The sequence below is a fragment of the Schistocerca cancellata genome, chromosome 2 (genome assembly GCF_023864275.1).
Source record: "Schistocerca cancellata isolate TAMUIC-IGC-003103 chromosome 2, iqSchCanc2.1, whole genome shotgun sequence".
Taxonomy (NCBI): Eukaryota; Metazoa; Arthropoda; class Insecta; order Orthoptera; family Acrididae; genus Schistocerca; species Schistocerca cancellata.
The window spans coordinates 670988558-671008489 of NC_064627.1; the positions used below are offsets into that span (position 1 = coordinate 670988558).

The 19932-nt window shown below is 38.9% G+C and overlaps 1 protein-coding gene across 5 annotated transcripts in view; it reads left to right on the forward strand.

Annotated features, from left to right (window-relative positions):
* Positions 1-17517, forward strand: part of LOC126162384 (leucine-rich repeat protein SHOC-2-like) — a 142147-nt gene extending 124630 nt beyond the window's left edge. For all 5 annotated transcript variants that reach the window (XM_049918856.1, XM_049918855.1, XM_049918858.1 and 2 more), the window contains one exon: positions 14899-17517. In XM_049918856.1, the coding sequence (XP_049774813.1) occupies positions 14899-15071 (173 nt within the window). In that variant the 3' untranslated portion in view covers positions 15072-17517. The remainder of the gene's footprint in view (positions 1-14898) is intronic.
* Positions 17518-19932: the final 2415 nt, after the last annotated feature.

Genomic DNA, 19932 nt, shown 5'->3' on the forward strand with positions numbered 1-19932 from the left:
TGGAAGTCTTCCCATTTTTATCTGGTCCTTTCTCTTGCAACGGTATTGTAAATACCAAGTCAGTGACACCCTGTTTTATCACTTTGATCAGGAGAACGTTGTCCTTCAAGGTAGTGTTTTAAGTGTGACTGTCTTTGCCATAGTTATTAATAGTATTACATCAGTAGTGAAAAGTCCTCTCCAGTATTCTTTGTGGATGACTTCACTGTGTCTTGCTGTTCTTCAAGCCTTGCAATGACAACACATCAGTTGCAACTAACACTGCAACATTTGGATGAATGGGCGCAGATGAGTGGTTTCAAGTTCTCAACCGAGAAATCTGTGTGTGTTCTTTTTAATCATTCTTGTTCCATTTTGAACTTTCCGAAGCTGAGGATGAGGGATACTGTTCTTACTTTTGAAGACACAGTGAGGTTTTTGGGCCTCATATTTGACTACAATCTTACATGGTTGCCACATCTTAAGAATCTGAAAAAAAGGTCCCTTAAGACTATGCCCTTTAAAATGTTGTAGCCACAGTACACGGGGAGCAGACAGGACTCATGTGCTGTGGTTTTACAGGGCATTTGTGTGATCTCAGCTATATTGTGGGTGCACAGTGTATGGGTCTGTGAGACCCTCTTATTTAAAGACTATGCCCTTTAAAATGTTGTAGCCACAGTACACGGGGAGCAGACAGGACTCATCTGCTGTGTTTTTACAGGGCATTTGTGTGATCTCAGCTATATTGTGGGTGCACAGTGTATGGGTCTGTGAGACCCTCTTATTTAAAGATGTTGGATGTGGTGCACCATGAAGGGATTCAATTGGCCACTGGGGTATTCAGAACAAGTGCCGTACCAAGCCTCTGTGCAGAGGCTGGTGAATCGTCACTTCACATCAGGCGATGGCTATTTACAGTACACCAGGCATATAAAATACTATCCACACCATACACACCCACACACCATACTGTTGCTGGGCCTCTAATGGAAAGTCTTTTTCGTAACCGGCAACAGGTAATGAGGCCCTATGGGATTCATGCACAGGATTGCCTTCTAGAGATGTGTGTAGCTGGTCTTCATGTTTTACATCACGGTTAGAGCAGATTTCCACCTTGGTTCCTCCTGAAGCCCAGACTTATTTTAGGCTTGACCAATTTTTAGAAAGATCGTACATCAGATTTCACATTTCAATCTCTGTTTTTTAACATTTTAGATATACATCACGGTTTCACGGTAGTGTACAGTCATGGACAAAACGAGCGAGACCCCTCGCCTTTTCGTTACGCTGATCCAAACAGCTTTAATGTCTACTACACAGCGTAACGGGCAAGGCGACGAAGTGCTACCAACATACTATGCACAGGTGTGAAATTTACAAACTATCCGAACTTTGTCAGACTGTTTTCAATCATGTGTATGACTATATTAATGCTGATTAGTGTGTTAAACACAACACGTAAATATAAGATATAAATGAAAGAAGAAACGCTAATTAGTATGAACTGTGCTAATAAAAATGAATTTCAGCCTATTAAGATAACATAACTGTTTTAGTAAGACAAAGTACCCCAGATCGTTATGAATTAGCAAAACGGGTTTTAAGGGCTGGGTAGACGGATAGACGGTCAGGAAAGAGAGACTAGTTGGATTCCATTTTTACCGATTTAGGTGACGAAATCATAATAACGAAAATAGCTACGACAGTTACTGAAGATGAGGGCAGCATAAATAATTCCCCCCACTCTTTATTGGAAATGTTCTAGTTGCAGACGATACATCAGCATATTACTCGTAGCTATGCTTTCGATACAGATCATGTTTACAGGAATGCAAATAAAACCCATATGCATATACACGTGGTAATTCAGATCCCAGTATTAATGCCACCGCGTTTTAGAAGTGCGATCATTCCCATTGCTAGGTAGCTTAAGAAACACTTTGGCTAATGAATGTTTTCTGGCTGTGGTGAGTCTAATGGATAATTCGAAACATTGTAGAATACGTTTGGCAGCTATGTAGCTGTTTATTTCCTGGGATGGTGCAGAATTATTCTACTAAATTTACAGGCTAATGACAGTATTTTGTTATTTCAATAATCACCCCAAATGATTGACACACAAGCGGTGACATAAAGATAGAAAATTCTTGTTTTTGAGTCCAGAAAGCTCTATGCAACAGAAACTGCAGATCATTTTTCCATTTTCATTGCGAAATTGCCGGCTTATTCAAGTCTGGGGTAATAATAGAGGGCTGTTTGCCTGGGTTGTCTGCTAGCGTAGTGAAAGGTGTTTGCTACTGCAAGGGAGCTCTGGTTTGTTTACGGTTATAATCTCGATGGAGGCAGATAGACTAGCAGTAAAGCAATTTTAAGAAATTCTCGCGCCGCAATACGTTTTATTGCTACCTTTATTCTGTACCGGCGCCCTGTGGATGTAAATATGAAGATCTCAAAGAATTTCATACTTCTTACTGATTACTTTTTCCGTTTCTCTCAATGATTGAATTATTTGTGGCACTGAATGATTTTTAACTGAATTTCGTTATGAATCTTCACGCATTGTTAAATTTGCGCACTTTCATGGTAGGTCAGCAACGGTAATCCAGTATGACTGCTCGAAACATTGACACAGACCGTTTCGCAGCCGAATACGCATAATATTTTGCTAATTCATAACGGTCTGGGGTACTTTGTCTTACTAAAACAGTTATGTTATCTCGGTAATTTGAAATTCATTTTTATTAGTACAGTTCATACTAATTAGCATTTCTTCTTTCATTTCCATCTTATATTAATGTGTTGTGTTTAACACACTAATCAGCATTAATATAGGCATACACATGATTGCAAACAGTCTGACAAAGTTCGGATAGTTTGTCAATTTCACGCCTGTGCTAGTATGTTGGTAGCACTTCATCACCTTGCCTATTATGCTGTGTAGCAGACTTTAAAGCTGTGTGGATCAGCATAACGAAAACGCGAGGGGTCTCGCTCGTTTTGTCCACGACTGTACATGATGGCTCCAAACAAGGGAACTCCCTTGGCTGCTATACCATTTTCTCAGCAGAGCTCCACATGATCCAGAAGGGCCTGGACCAGATGCACCATATTCAAGGCAAATTTTTCCTCATCTGCTTCGATGCCCTCAGTGCCTTACAATCTTACAGAATCTGCATCCAGCTGAGGAGTTGGCCCAGCTGATATATGACCAACTATACTTGCTCTAACAACAGGGAAAGCAGGTGTCATTCTGCTCAGTGCCAAGGCATGCAAGGATATGGGGAAATGAACAGGCCAATTGGGCTGCCAAGGAGGCCTGCAGAGGACAATATGTGGCAAATTGTCCTATTCCCTTTCAAGCTGTAATTTCTGCATTACAAAGCATGCTGGTGTGAGGTGAGGAATGGCTGGCAGTGACAGACAGTAAGCTGCAATTGGTGAAGTCAATATCTGGCTGTGGCATTCCTCCTGCCAGTTGCTCAGGCAGGTTGAAGTTACTCTTACTTGTCTTCGCATCAGACACTTCTCTCTTACACATGGCTTCTTACTACAAGGAGAGGAGCCCCCGTTTTGCAGTGCATGTGGTGTGCAAAACACTGTACTCCATATCTTAATGGAGTGCACTTTATACCATGATGCAAGGGCAGAGGCAAATATTGGTGGGGATCGGCCCTCTATTTTAGTCGATGATGAGACAAGTGAGACGGAAAGTTTTAATGTTTTGTGACGCGTGTGGACTCTGACCTAAACTTTTAGGCTGGAGGTTTTAGCTTGCAGAGTTGCTGTCTCCTGCTTTTTTATTCTTGCAGTCAGCCAGCATCATCCATCTGACATAGTGTTTTAACTCCTTGTTCCCTTTTCTTCCACTTCATTAAATTTTTAATATCAGCATGATACTTTGTTTCGTTCTTCTGTGTGGGGACACACACTGTTTCTGACTTGTGTTCTTTTAGTTTAAGTGCTGTTTCACACTCTTGTTTTGAATCATTTTCTGACACTTGTCTCAAACTGTTTTCGTGTGGGTGCTGAAGACATTGCTGTCTGTACCCATCTCAACATCTCCACCTCCACCCATCTGAAGTCAGGATCACAATTCGCATAGTGTCTGCTCTCAACTCCAACTTCCCATACTGACACCTCTTATCAGGGAGCAATTGCTTAGACCACCATGGTGTATACCCCGTCCTTGAATCTGTTTCAGCGTATCCTTTGGACTGAAAGACTGTTGATCCAATGGTTTTTTTTGCCACGTGCCCCTAGCCATCCTTGATGCATTTTTGGGTTCAGAAGTTGTATACACTGACAACTCTTCAGTTGACGGACAAACCAATTTTGCCTACACACATGCAAGGTGCAATAGACATATGCTCCCTACCAAGCAGATGCAATGTATTCACTGCAGAATTGGTGCTCAACGCTGGAGCCCTCAAGTCACGTTCGTTAGTGCACTGGTGTGACATACCTAACTGGCGGCGGCTCCCTGAGCACTCATCAGGCTATCCTCTGTACCCATTGATTGTGACTATCCAGTATCTCCATTCTGACCTCCTTCAAGCTGTATGTTCAGTCATCTTTGGACCCCAGGTCTCATTGGGATCCCAGGGAACGAACTTGTCAGTTGAGTTAGGTGCCAAAGTGCTGACTCTGGAGATGGAGGTACTGGAACCGGATGTTCAGTCAACACTACACTGTCAATTGTTGAAGATGAATAGCATGGATTGGTGTGCCCTGGTTTCTCCAAACTAACTACGAGCGGTAAAGGGGACCATGACCATGTCACAGGCTTCCTATTGTGCTTCTTGCAGAGAATCTACCATTCTCTGCTGGCTTTGCATTGAGCATACTCGACTGACAGCCACATCCTATGATGTAAGGATCCAACCCACTGTCAGTGATCCACATCCTAAGGCACTGCGCAGTCTGGCCATCGTAGGGTGAAATCTTAAACCTTTTGACACACTGCATCTGTTGCTAGTGGAAGACACCACAGCAGCTGATCTGGTTTTAGGTTTTACTTGTGAAAGTGCTTAGTACTGCTCTTGTGATGTAGGTCACATTGACCTCCATGGGTTGTTAAGGGATTGGAGGGGTGCCCCATCACCTGCTCTGACCCAGGTGCCAGCGGCTGCCCTTGCTCAGTAGTCTGGTCTGGCTCCTGCCCTTCCTGCCTTGTTAATTATCCTTATTCTTTCACATCTGTCATTGGTTTACTGCCTCACCATCATTGTTCTCTTTCCTGAGATTTTATCAACTTGTCTGCATTGCTAGCTTTCTTGTGGCAATGGAGGGTGAGGAAAAACTGGTCAGATGCAGAGACTGCCCCTCCCATCGCATAACATGTCCCAGGGACCTCCAGCTGCTTTCAGGGGGGATCAAATCACCTACCTTCACCCTCTTACCCCTGTCTCACTTCTGTCTCTTGGGTTTATTGATTCTCAGTTACTATCGAGTTCAGCAGGATTCATCTTCTGTATCCTCCTCTGAGTACTCTTCATGCCTTGACACATATAGGATGGAGGAACTGCTTGTAGTTCTGTCCCTTTATACTCAGTCAGTCATAGCCACAACTTTATTGAGATATGTGGATGTAAAGAGTTCACAGCTGTTTCTTGCAGCAATTGAATACTAGGCTCAAAGTAAAGACCATAAATAAAGCAGATATCAGATGTATCCCCAAGGCTGTGCAAACTATGCAAGAGAAACACAGTGAAGAGTTTTACATTACTTAAAAATTTATCAGAATGAAACCATTGGAGACAATGAATTTTCAGAATTAAGTGGCACAGAATCAAAGTGAGGATGATGAAGTGCACATGGCGTACATTTTAACAAAACACAACTCTAGCTCTGTAACGTCACACGGTGTTTGATGCCTTTCAGTACTATGTAATCAGTCTTAGGCAGCATTCATGCTGTGTGGTGGGATGGGCTGTGATGGGATCTACTGCACTGGTCCATGCCTAGCCATTATAAGCCGCTGCCCAGAGTGTTCAAAACCTGCACCGAGCCAGGACTGGAAAAAGGTGGGAAATCCGTTTCCTAATTTTCATGTTGTACAAACTCTTGACTTTTATGAACTAATTTTTCCCTTAAAAGCTTTATTTTCCTTGTCAAAAAAGAAAATACTAATTTTTCATTTCAACAGAGTTTTTAGATCCATAATGTGTTTCTCATTCCATTTCGAAGAAAGTATGTGATTTAAAAAGTCAGATTTTTGTACACTTGGTAGTGTAGCATCTTAGCTTCTTAATAAATGATTTATCATTTCGTAATCCATAACAGAAATTGTGAAATGATGCTATTTATCAAAAATGTGCTTTTGATTTACAAATTTTATTGTGAAAAAGTTTGATAGTGGGTAGCTTACTGTTACATGCATTATTGTGAATGAAATACAGCTAAAAGTACTAAAGTTTTTGAAATGTTAGTGACACTGATATCTGTTGTCATCTGCAAGTGAATGGGAATTACTGAGTGACAGCAGTGCTGTGATCACAAGCATATGGAGTTCATGTGTATTTATCGTAGTGTCAAACACCACAGGACAGAAAAAAATTAATTACTACCAACCAGTGCAGGCGTAGTGTTGATCCCTCATGTTGTTTTAGTGATCCATGTCTAGAAAACTCGGAATACATACAAATTTTTACCTCAGCAATGGCCATTTACAATGGCTGTGGTTTTACAATAGGCCACACTTGACCTTATAAAAGGCTAGCAGTTATTTGTTGTCAACATCCTACAGTTAGTTGAATGTACATTTCTTATTTGGAACTCGAAGAGAAGAATATATTAATCTAAGATATTTTGGTGGAATACACTAAAAGCTTGAGACATTCTACTTAACTGCTTTCTTGCTGGAGATGTAAAACAGCAGAGGCCAAAAAATAGAATTATATTTATATTGTTTCTACATCAAAGTTCATAAATGAACAAGATATTCTATTTTGAAATATTCATTTTTGTATTTCTGTGAATGTGTTTTATGAAAATATAATGACATCTCATCTCCATCCCTAGCAGTTTAGATTTTGATTTTTCTATTTTAACGGAAAGAAGAATGCAGCCATCAGTTTTTCACTGCCAGCTAGTGTGTGCTGTCGCATAGAACAATGATTTTGACAGAGCAGTGATTCATCAAGTATTTAAGCACAGAAGAAATTGGAGGTTATGGACTCATCCCATGAATAGCAACAGACATTTAGGAGGGTTTTTCGCTTCACATAAAGAACTAAAAACATCCTAGAAAACTTGTGTTCGTATTACAGAATGAATCATAAAACATTTCAGTATGTGCTGCAGAACATTCAAGACCAGAGACACATTAGGAAGTAATTAGCATCACCATTTTTGGAATACCTTGCTTTGCTTTCATCAAAGGTGTTTTGTCCTTTTTTAGTTTCATTTTCTTTCTTTCTCTCAAAAAAGAAAGGCAGTAGGTTCTTTGACTGGAGCCAATGACTGCGTCTCATTCTGAATGATCTTCTTTGTCTTGTGGACAGATAGATTGATAAGTGCACATTCTTGAGATAATGCCATTGGCTCACTGGTTCTATTTCACTGACAAGGAACTGCATAGTTCCTGGAATTAAGATGGTTTGTAAGAAATTGTGATGAAACCAAGGCCAAGTGGAACTACAGTTTGATGGTCATTTCCTGAATCACCAGACCTGATTTTGCCAAGTTTTTCTCTGTTGCTGTCTCTAAGGTGTTTCCATTTCACTTTAATTTGAAGAACAATGAAAAGGTGTAAAAAATATAGCTCTTTAGTTCCCTATTACTACAAGTATATTAAAATATGTGGACTAAGTAACTTTGCATGTAACAGTACAAAACTTGTAATTTTTCCTCACTGATTATGAAATGTGAAGGAACTTCTTTTATAATACAGGAAAAAAGGAAAAACAAAAAATCTTATGCAGTGGCACTTGTGATAAAAGCAGATGGAAAATGTCTGCTATGTGTAGTTCTGAAAAAAAGTTCTGGGTGTTGCCAGAACGACCCAGCTCTCACTGTGCCACAACGGCCTGGCTGCCAGTGTGAACGCCTCAATGCAAAGCAATGGGTTTGATATCACAGCCCGGCCCAGCATGCACTGTGAACACACCCCTAGAATAAAATGTTTCATATGAACAACACCGATCAACACCTATGATCATTCAGATTTTCTCAGTATGACCTTACTACTATGCAACATACCCAAAAGCAAACCACTGATAAGAAAGATACTTGTTTGTTTTGGTGGGATCTCATGTGTTACAAACAGCATGAATGGTATCAATAGTGTCTGTATTAAAAGCACTGCCTTTGAAAATGCTAGAATAACACTTCTGTTGGGCACTCTATCAGATAGTAGGAAGCTGCCCCGTGATTCTTTGTTACAGAGTTTCTGTTTCATGCAAACTTTAAGAAAAGAGATACGTGGCTAATGACATGATGTGAAAAAGATTTATATATAGTTTGAATCAGAAGACCAGGCTATTTGCTTAACAGGAGAAAAATGCTGGTACTGGTTTCTTTAAGGGGACACCTCACCCAGGAATTTAAGAATCTGATATCAGAGGGATAATGTGGACATAGTAATAATTGCTGGTGGTGTGAGCTCACAGCTTCAAACAATGGATGTTGTTGTGAATAGATTTTTCAAGAGCCACCTGCAACAGATAGAGCTGAACCTGGTACATGTTAATTATTGCGCACCCTTTTGCTCATTCAGTTCTGGCATGTTTTGTCAAATTTCATACACTATTTGAGTAACATGATGGTGAAATGCTCATGCAAAAAAGTTATAAAGTCTCAATTTCAACCAGGGAAGCTGCAAATGAGCCCGGCACAAACCAGTGACATTTGCAATGTGATGAAATTGCTACCAAAACATCCATTGCTGCAAAAAAACAGTGAAAATTAACATATGTTGGTATCCATGATAACTGAGACCAATGTCTTCCTAGAGGCCAAGAAGAACATAAGCATTGGTACCAGTGATGGGTGATTTGACAGTTTTATAGTTTGATAAGCAATTTCGTTTGGAAGTCTAGTTATCAGTGGCAAGGTAGTGCAATTCTGTGAGGTGGAGAACAAAATTATGAAACAGAGGTTGATATTGTGGGCCTAGCAGATATGAGAATCTGTAATTAAAGAAATAAAGAAGGTAAACAGGATTCTAGGGATAAATTATGTTATGCCGAAAGCTGTGTAGTTAACATTTTCTATGAACTTTCAAGAATTTTGATTTAGAGAAATGCAGACTACTGTTCTCAGATTAAATCAGTTGTTTACAACTTCCACCCATCTCCATCTTTTTGACCTATTGTTAGATATTTGGCATTGTGTTCTTGTAATTATCTGTGAAAAAAGTGAATGAGTTTTTTTTTTTTTATTAGACAGCAACATTAAACTCATTTTGTTACTAAACCACCAATAAAAAATATTATTTAAAATTTGTTAAAATGGCATCGAAAGGAAATTGTGTGAAAATGTAATTGATATGTAGTCCTTCAGAAATCATTGTTTTGTGGAGAGTATTGTTGGAAAACCATTATGAAATGCAAAACGGCTTGGATAAAATTTCCACTTCATCTAATGAATGACAGCTCTCTGTAAATGTAGACAAATCCAAGATAATGTCTGTCTAACAAACAGAAGGAACCTGACAGTAACAGATTATTAGATTAGTGTTGAACAGTTTTAACACATCGCATTCGATAAGTACAACCAGGAAATCACCATAGTGCAGACAATTATAACTAGCTTATTTGAATGGCTCAAAAAATATTTGTGAAATCATCATGCATTAATAGGTTGTATACATCCCGGGAAATCCAGAAAAAAACCTATGAATTTTTTCATACAAGAGAAAACTGGAAAAAGCCAGGAAATTTGTTAGAATTCCAGGAATTTTTCATTGTTTAAGTTTTCCGTTAAATTTTTGTTGTTTTGACTGGTAAGGAATGGTGCACTAGCAAAGAATTTTACTTTGGCCCACTAATGTAGAATAATACTGCAGCAATAAAACAAACCAGAGAATAACAGAAAAATAAAAATTTAAGCCTCTGCTGTCAGCAAAACGTGTCCAAGGTTTTATGATGAAGTCTATGCAGTGCTTCATAGCTACAAACTGCTTTTGATGAGCTTGACACCACAACTGCTTACATTAGGTGCATGTGAGCAGTTGCCAGCGGGCTCATGCGCATGCACAGAGCTGAAGTTACATACCTTCTCCTGCTTTGGCTGCTTGAAATATTCTTTGCTGTACAATCAGTAGCAGCAAGGAGGCAGATGCTACCCAAAAAATCTTTCTACTGTGCTCAAGCTGCCAGATTCATGCATGCACAGAGCAGGCTCGTGTGTGTGTGTGTGTGTGTGTGTGTGTGTGTGTGATGGAAAATCCAGGATGGAATGTAACAACATTAAAAGTATAGTTACTACTCACCACATAGCGCAGTGCTGAGTCACAGACAGGCACACCAAAAAGACTGTCAGAAAGTGAGCTTTCAGCCAACGAGGCCTTCCTTGAAAATAGACATGACATATACACTGGCTCGAAAGCAACTCTCACACACACACACACACACACACACATGACCACAGTCTCTGCCTGCTGAAGCCAGACCACGAGCAGCAGTGCATGATGGGAGAGGCAACCGGGTGGTGGAGCTAAGGAGGAAGCTGGGTCAGGAAGGGGGATGGTAAAGTGCTGCTTGTGGGGGCATAGAGGGATGAGGCAGAGAGAGAGTAGGGCAGCTAGTTGCAGTAGGTAGGTTAGACAGAGATGCGGGGAGAGGGGAGGAGTGAGAGAGAAGTTAAAAAAAAAACTGAGTGTGCATTGGTGGAGTGCTGGAATGGGAACAAGGAATGAGCTGGTGGGTAAGGACAAGGACAAATGAAGGTTGGGGCCATAAGGGTTACAGGAACATAGGTTGTATTACAGGGAGTTCCCACGTGTGTAATTCAGAAAAGCTGGTGTTGGTGGGAAGGATCCATATGGCACAAGCCACAAAGCAGTCACTGAAATGAGGAATGTCATATTGGGCGGCAAGCTCAGCAATGGCGTGGTCCAGCTGTTTCTTGAGCACATTTTTTCGGTGGCCCTTCATGCGGACAAACAGCTTGTTGCTCCAGTCCTAGGTGGTACTGAGTCACGAGGGTATGCTCCTCTGTGGCCAGATGGTGGGACTTTGGGAGATGGTTGGTGACTGGAGAGATAAGGCACAGGAGATCTGATTTGTACAAGGTTGGTAGGTTAATTATGGTATATTTTAAGAGGGACCTCTCATCACTGTGTTGGCCACAGACGGCTGGGCTGTGTGGAAGGCACTTCTTGGTGTGGAATGGGTGGCAACAGTCAAAGTGGAGGCATTGCTGGTGGTTGGTAGGTTTGATATGGACACAGGCACTGATGTAGCCATCTTTGAGGCAGAGGTAAACATAGAGGAAGGCAGTTTGTTGAGTTAAGTAGGACCAGGTGGTATCTGTTTTTGATGGAGGCTTGTCAGCCAAAAACTCAATTTCTGGCAGTCTTTTTGTTGTGCTTATCTGCGACTCGGCATCTCAGCTGTATGGTGAGTAGCAGCTTTTGTGGGGGGTAATTTTGCTGTTTCCTCTTTGTATACAGCTTGTACGCCAATTGGAAACAAAACTGACTTGAGCATTAATCGTCCTGCGGAACACTGAAGTTATTTTTGTCAGTTTGGTAAAGAAATTTGGCTTTCATTAATGTTCTCCACAGACAGTCAATTTATTTAAAACAAAGTGTTTCATTCCTCACTGTCGGTCTGGTTTACCGTCCACTGAATTTCAAGTGAACGTTTTCATCTCCTGGCACATATGGTATTATGTTATAATAAAGCACCAAACACGAGATAATACAGTACTGGTACTTCAAGAAAATTTGCATCCCAAAAACCACACCTAAAAGCTTAATACCAAGTATGGGCATAACTTCATTGTGAATCTGGACATATGAATGAGCACGTTGAGCCAAATTGTGCATTTCAGTATGGTTACGAAACTCCGATGACCTTGGAGTATTCTTTGATCTCTTATTTCTTGTTGTCATAACGCAAGATACTATGTAGGTACAACCATTTGTAAATGTTCTCTGGAAGATGACTAAGCAGGCAAATTTGGCCAGTAGTATTGAAAATCTGTTTTCCATGAAACACTGTGTTTTTTGGTCACAAGACATGTTTCAACGCTTGCCTTGCACCACCTCTATGCTTGATGTTATTTCTTAATTGCTGTTGTTTACACCTTAAATTTACAGAATGCCATTTGTCAGTAATATAGACTGGCAGCACACCATGTTTTATCATTGAAACTCCTCACAAGGCTTTATATTTACTCCTGAAGTCAAATAGAAACTGCAAGTTATATATTTTCTTGGCTTCACAGATAACCTTGTTAATTTTTATACAGTTTGAAAAGGTTATCAAATACTTGTTATCCGTAATTTTAATATACACACACTAGTCCCCCCCCCCACCCCCCCACCCCCCCCCCACCCCCCCCCCCCCCCACCCCCCCCCTCAAGAAATTTGTATTCCTTCTTACGAGCTTTTTGCAGTGTTGTGTGGATGTAAACCTGATAGTAAATTCTACAAGGGTTGAATGAAAAGTAATACCTCCATTTTCGTTAATTGGATTTGGATGGGAATATTTTAATAAATCAAACACAGAAATAATCCTTTGAATATGATCTTTAATTACCAATATTCACTTTTCCACATAATCATCAGCCAGCTGGATTCATTTCTGCCAACGATGAACAAGTTTTCTGAAGCCAGCACGGAACAAATCAACACTCTGTTTCCACAACCACAGTATCACAGTTCTCTCAGCGTCTTCATCAGAAGCATAATGATGTCTCGCATCAACACTATCACCATAAACTGCTTTCGTTCTCTGATGAATCTCCTTTGGGATGACACCATCTGTTGTCAAGAATTCAATGACTGCACATTGCTTAAATCGCATTGACCAGCCATCTGGGCAGGGTTCCATACTTTACACTGTAACAACACAACCGTTCAATGCTAGGGCTTCCCGCCAACTAGAGCTGTAAAGAGCTACGGAACAAACCAGTACATGCCGCATACCAATGCTGCCAGTTGTTGAAGAGTTACGAAGGTGGAGGCATTACTTTTCAGTCAACCCTCTTACATAACAGTATTTCAGTGTATGAATAAAAAACAGTCTGTGTTAATCGCAACATAGCAAAATATTAGAGTACTTTGAGGTGTAGAGTCTAGTTTTTAAATGAATGGATGGGATATAGTAAAATGATTGCCAACTCCATATGTTCCCTCCACACAACACGCTGCAGTGCTGGACATGGTGCCCCAGAACACATGAAATTCTAAGCAGAAATACAATCAAGTGCATTATGAGCAGATAATGTCATCGTTGGCGGTGCATATGCAGTAACAACTGTTTCGTGCCACTCTCTGGCAACTCCCTCAAACGATCCTGTTTCTAACAGGCCATGGGAAAATATTGTGGATGGTGGTTTGAGAAGCTTTACTTTCAAAGTAAATATGCTTTTATGCAAGATGAATTATGTTACACGTGAGAATGTGTTACAAATTTCTTAAATCGTGGAGCATCTGACTCTCATTCAAAACTTAGCATTTTGAGAACCAGCCATTTTGAAAAACTTCAGGCCCAGAAGACCAGCCACTTTTGTCATTATTTTATATTTTGCTAGCACATTTTTTTAACTTATACTAAAAGGTAAAACACACAAAAAAGGCCAATATTATATGTGAAAGCTTAGCTTTTCTTGTAGATATAGTATATGTATATTACTTTAATCCATGATCTTTTCCTATTTGCTTGTTCACACAACTTGGCAGTGAAGTTGTTGGCTGACTACATCACATGTTCTGTGATGACCTGCTGTCATTGGCTTGCAAGACCACATGATGTGAACTATGATTGGCCGACAAAAGTGCATCGCAAGTGTGTAAAACCTGTGCCATTCAAAGGATTGATAAGTTTTACAGGTCCGAGGAAAAGTATACTGTCACTTAGCACGGAAAAGTGTATTTTCACTCAGGAAAAATTGTATTGTCACCCGGGAATTTTTTTTCCTCCTTGTCCGCATATACACCCCAATTAAACACAAATTGTGGATATCATGACTGCATCTGTGATCTACCATATGGCATTAAGTTAGAGAGGATACATAATGTACCATGGTGAGTGGGAAGAAAGATTGTTAGTGCCCTTCGATACAAGGCAAAACTTTCTAATTTTATTGCTGTACTATTAAGCAATGTGTTTGTTTAATTTTGGTGTAAGGCTATGAATGAGAAACATTACCCCTGCACCTCATGCTATAATTTGTTGAGCACATTGTTAAATTTTGTGACACATTTCAACCAGATTAAATGAAAACTGTGACAAAGTGCATGGGTCTTCATTGAATCTCCTCATCTCATGCATTAATCTAAGTACGTAGTGGTTCCAAACTATCAAACAATATTCAAGAATTAGAAAGAGAGTTTTCTAGTATGTCAGTTCAGAATGAATTAATTTTTGTAGGAATCTTCCAGTATATTTTACCCTTCCTACTACCTTCCCACAACTAGATTTATGTAATCTATTCATTTTGTATCACTTCTGACAGATACTTTTAGATACTTGATGGTTGTGGTTAATTCCACTAACGAATCACCAATTGTATAGGTGTACAGTATTTGACCCATTCATCTACTTATTCGCACTAGTTATATTTATGTTGAGGGTCAGTTGGCCAATTTTGCCTTGGGTATTACAGGTGACGTAATGGCTAGGAGGTAAAATTGCAGTACTGCCAATAGATACAATCAAAAGTGAAAACCTAAGTCCCAATTCATACAAAAGATTACTAAAGTTTAAGTAGTATAATTTTTTGTATATCTTTTTCATTTTCAGCGATCACTCCAAGTGTACCACCACCCCCGCAGCCTGTGCTTCACATGAAAGAAGTATTTAGCAACCAGCTTGATAATTTCTGTCCGAAAGACCTTCATCCTCCTACAATAGGAAAACGAAGACCTTTGCATGGTGTAACTGCAGAAACAGGACAGTTTGATGATGCTGACTGATATTTGGGAAGTTCAGCTTTTCGTAAATGTGCAGAACGTCTGGTTGTTTCAACCCCGATTTGAAAGCATCATCTTAAATTTACAAAATGTCTGATGTTTTTACTTCTGTCCACCCATTTTAAAGTTGCAGTAATTTATTGTGCACTTCAGTTATGGATTACTTTGTGAAGAGTATGACATTATGTTCAGTATGTTTATTTAGAACCCATTAACTTCGTGGATTATATCAAGAAAAATGTGGTACAGCTGTGCTGTAACTGCAGAGAAAATGGTGTGCATGCTGTTTGTAACAGATACTGCATGTTAATTTTAACATATCACATTTTCTAGTCACTGTCTGTGTTTACTACGTACATCATTATTTAAATGTTGAGTTTGTTATTGTACAAAATATTTGTTTTTCATGAAGTGTTCTTACACATCTCTGATGAATTGCTCATTATAGTCATTTAGCATGTGTGTTTCTGCATATGGTCTGTTACTTTTTAATTTGAATCATTGTCTGAAAACATATAATTTTCCTTGAGTTTCTCTGATAATGTGTAATTATATTAATGTATGTTATGTGAGTTGCTTGATTTAATTTGTAACATGTACCTGGCTTTGAGGAAACAAAATAATTCCTTTTTGAAAGCTAATTTAATTTTACTTAGATCCACTCACAATTGTGTGGTTGCGTTTTATTTACTCATCCGCATTGTAGCCATTATTTGTTGCTGTATGTTTTAGTATGTACAACTCTGGTAATTTTGTTCTGTTTTATATAGATACAACAGTCATGCTTTTTCAGCTGTTAGTATTTTATTTAGAATTACAATTTCAGTATTAAACCATTTCAAACATCTACAAAACATGATACAACTTAGTGACAACAATGTAAAGTGGGATTAACAGTATGTACAGCCAGTTTTGTTGTTTAACATTCATTTACTTCTAAGATTTTGACGTATAGGTTTACATTAAGCAGAGATGCCAAAGATGTTGAAGAACAACTAGTCAGCAATATTAGTCAATATTCCGTTTTACATTCTGCAGTTTTAAGTGGATTGTGTGTATCACATAACTAAAAGTGTGCACTTAATACATTATAATAAATGTTGCGGGCAATCATATGTATGTTTTACTATATACATCTCTTTATTAATTTTGTTCTGTTATAATATTGCTAACTAGTTGCTCTTTGATGTCTGTTGGTTCATTCAGTATGTGGTGTGGTTGTTCTTTGAAGGTACTATAAACTGCAGTTTCTTGTAGTATTTCCATTAATCAACCTTTTTTGCGTTATGTAATTACACCATTAAAGATTCCCAGTGCTGCTGGTTTTATGACTGCAGTTTCATTGAAGTGCATTAAATGAAGATTTATAATTCTGGCTTATGTTTATGTGAGCTCTGAATCTGGTGAACAAACATTTATCCATTTGTCGCACTTAGAAATTTTCACATTAACCCTATTTGATTTTATAAATCTTTATAGTGTAAATGGTTTGGTTTTGTGGCTAGTGTGTCTGACTATCATGTGAAACCTGTTTCATACAGTATTTTTACAAAAATTTGGAACAGTAATATGGTAAAGCAATATATTTCATTTTTCCTGGTTCCACGTCTCGTTATTGTGTTATTTCCTTATCTATATTGGCACTTTTGCTATATAATTTTATAGTATACTTTTTGTCAATCATATTCACATAGTAGCCATTACTTTTTGCTGTATGTTTTAGTATATACAACTCTTTGGTAATTTTGTTCTGTTATAATATTGCTAACTAGTTGCTCTTTGATGTTCATGTTATGTTGTAATTTCTGCCTAATGTAAACCTATACATAAAAATCTTGTAAGTATATGAAAGTCAACAAAACATGAAAGATATATCCGACTAAGACAACACACTAAGCCAGCTGTGGCAGAACACCAGGATGAGTGCAGCAAACAGATACGATTTCAAGAAGCTCGCGTACTGGTGAAACAGACACTTAAAAAAAAAGTTGCAACTGCAGTCCCAGAAGAATTTTGTTGGCTACTTTACATTGTTGCCACTAGAGACCGGATTACATGCATTTGCATGTTGCATATGCGTTCGCATTGTTGGCTCCTTTTCACCAGTTATTACATATTTTAACTAAAAACTAGTGACAATGCATATTTTTGCTCTATGTTTACAATATTTTAAAAGTTTACATAGGCGGTCTCTAGCTTGATCTAGCTTTGATGTCTCACAGATTGATCATGACCTAGAAGTGCTTGCAATCACTAACCAAGAGCCACTGCCTAGCGAAATCACTACAGAAGAGGAACAGGAACAGGCAGACAGCGTCAGTGCTCCTGCGCCCGTGCCCCCAGTTAATCCCCTCCCCGTCATACTCTAAGCATCGGCAACAATTAAATTAAACTATGCAAGCTTTTAGTCGCACGTCCGTTGCTTCAGTTTAGCTTTCTGTTTAGCTTTCTGTTTACTTGTTCACAGTTGAACATGTTTTTGACATGTAGTGTGTAACGTGTTGTGCACCATGCTGCCTAAAAAACGTCGTTTCGTGGATAGCTGATCATCCACGAACATTTACACATGACAGAATTGTTTTATATTGTCGAATTTGTGAGAAAAACGTTTCGTGCAAAAAAGTTTCAAATAGACCAGCATATCAAGACAAGTCTTCATATCACAGGAAAGCAGAAGAAAGGACCACAACGACAACTTCTGACAACAGCAAGTTGCAGCAGCAAGGATTTTTCTGAAGGTAAACAAAAAAGTCAGTTTAATATGGATCTACATGAAGCATTCATTGCAAGCAATATTCCTCTTCACAAACTTACAAACCCTATCCTCAGAGGCTTCGTGGACAAATATTGCTTAAATCAAAGTATACCAGGTGAATCAACATTGTGTAAAAATTACATAACAACAATTTATGTAAACGTTCTGGAAGAAATACGCAATGAACTCAAGGACGGCATCATCTGGATTTCAGTTGACAAAACTACAGACACTTGTCGCCGTTATGGTGCAAATTTAATTGTGGGTGCTTTAAAAGAAGAGCCTTCTTCTTCGTATTTCATGACCTGCAAAGAACTTGAAAAGGTAAATCATTCTACAGTTGCCAGATTTGTGAATGATCGTATTGGAAAAATATTTCCAGAATCTTCTGCAGATGAAAGGGTGTTTGTGTTTATTTCAGATGCTGCTCCTTATATGATCAAAACAGGAAAAGCTCTCCTAGTATTTTATCCCAATTTGATTCATGTGACGTGCTTTGCTCATGGATTACATCACCTTGCTGAAGAAGTACATTCTGCATTTGTGAATGTAAATAAACAGATTTCATTGAGAAAGAAAGTGTTTCTAAAGGCTCCTGCTCGCATCAAGACCTACAAAGAAAAACTACCAAATGTGCCATTACCTCTCGAACCAGTGGTAACTCGTTGGGATATGTGGGTCGAAGCTGTGTTGTATTACAGTGAATGTTTCAAGGCCAGTAGAGGGGTAGTAAACGACTTCGATAGTGCAGAGGCTTTGGCAGTTTGCCAGTGAAAATATCGTGTGACGAGGGCCTCCCGTCGTGTAGACCGCTCGCCTGGTGCAAGTCTTTCGATTTGACGCCACTTTGGCGACTTGCGCGTCGATGGAGATGAAATGATGATGATTAGGACAACACAACACCCAGTCCCTGAGCGGAGAAAATCTCTGACCCAGCCTGGTTTCGAACCCGGGCCCTTAGGATTGACAGTCTGTCGCGCTGACCACTCAGCTACCAGCGGCGGACAGTTTGCCAGTGCAAGGAAGCTTTTAATGATTGTGGTATTAAAAAAAACATTGCTGTGATTAGAACTAATTTTTCCCACATACCTGCAAGTATTAAAAAGCATGAAACTTGAAGTTTGGCGTTGAATAAATTTATTCAGTTAATAACTACAGTTATTCTAGTGAACTCTTCATTGCCGGAGGTATTCCCAAGAAAACTTGAAGAAAAATTTGAAAACATTTTAAACAATAACCCAGGCTTTGAACCCTTGTGCCAAATTGATAGTTTTATTAATAGGATGGGTGAACTTTTACCACAAACAATAATTGCCAATGTAGCATCCAAATTGAAATACTGCCCTGTTATCTCAGTTGATGTAGAACAGTCCTTTCTTGCTTATAAAAATATTTTTATTGATCGAAGACAAAATCGCACTACCGACAATTGGAGCAGTACTTGGCCGTTTATGTTTACAATAGTAGAAAAATGTAAAATAAATTGTAAAAGATGCTTTGGTCCAATAGTATTAATTAAAAGTTAATGCTGTTCAAAAAAATTCATGATTGTATGTTGTTTTATTTTAATAAAATATTATGGAGCTTTTGAGTGTGCCCCTCTGCATGTGGTATATCTCGAAGTTGGACATGTACATATCGATTGTTTCATTGCAACTCACTTGCATCGCATCCGCTTGTTACAGACAACAGTAGCAAAGAAGAAACAATTCTTGAAATGTGGTATATGTCTCTATTTTGCAAATTTTTATAAAATAATCCCAGAAAAGCCCCCGTCCTAATTTCTACCAGAAAGTGTTCAGGAAATGATATCAGCATTCTAAATGTACCAATTTTTTGCATGGTTGTCACTCTTCCTCGTAATTGATATGCACAGGTTTGACTTTGAGATATAATGCACACAGTAACTATCATGTTTTTTATTATTTGATCTTGCATACTTTAACACTTTCCTTTCATTTTTAAGCATTTTTCATACATATTTTAAGGTTTTTATGATGCATGTAGTCCAGTCTCTAGTTACTATGTTGTTTTATGTATTGTAGGTGCTTGAAAATGGTTTAATGCCGAAATTGCAATTGTAAAATAAAACACTGCCAGCTGAAAGCA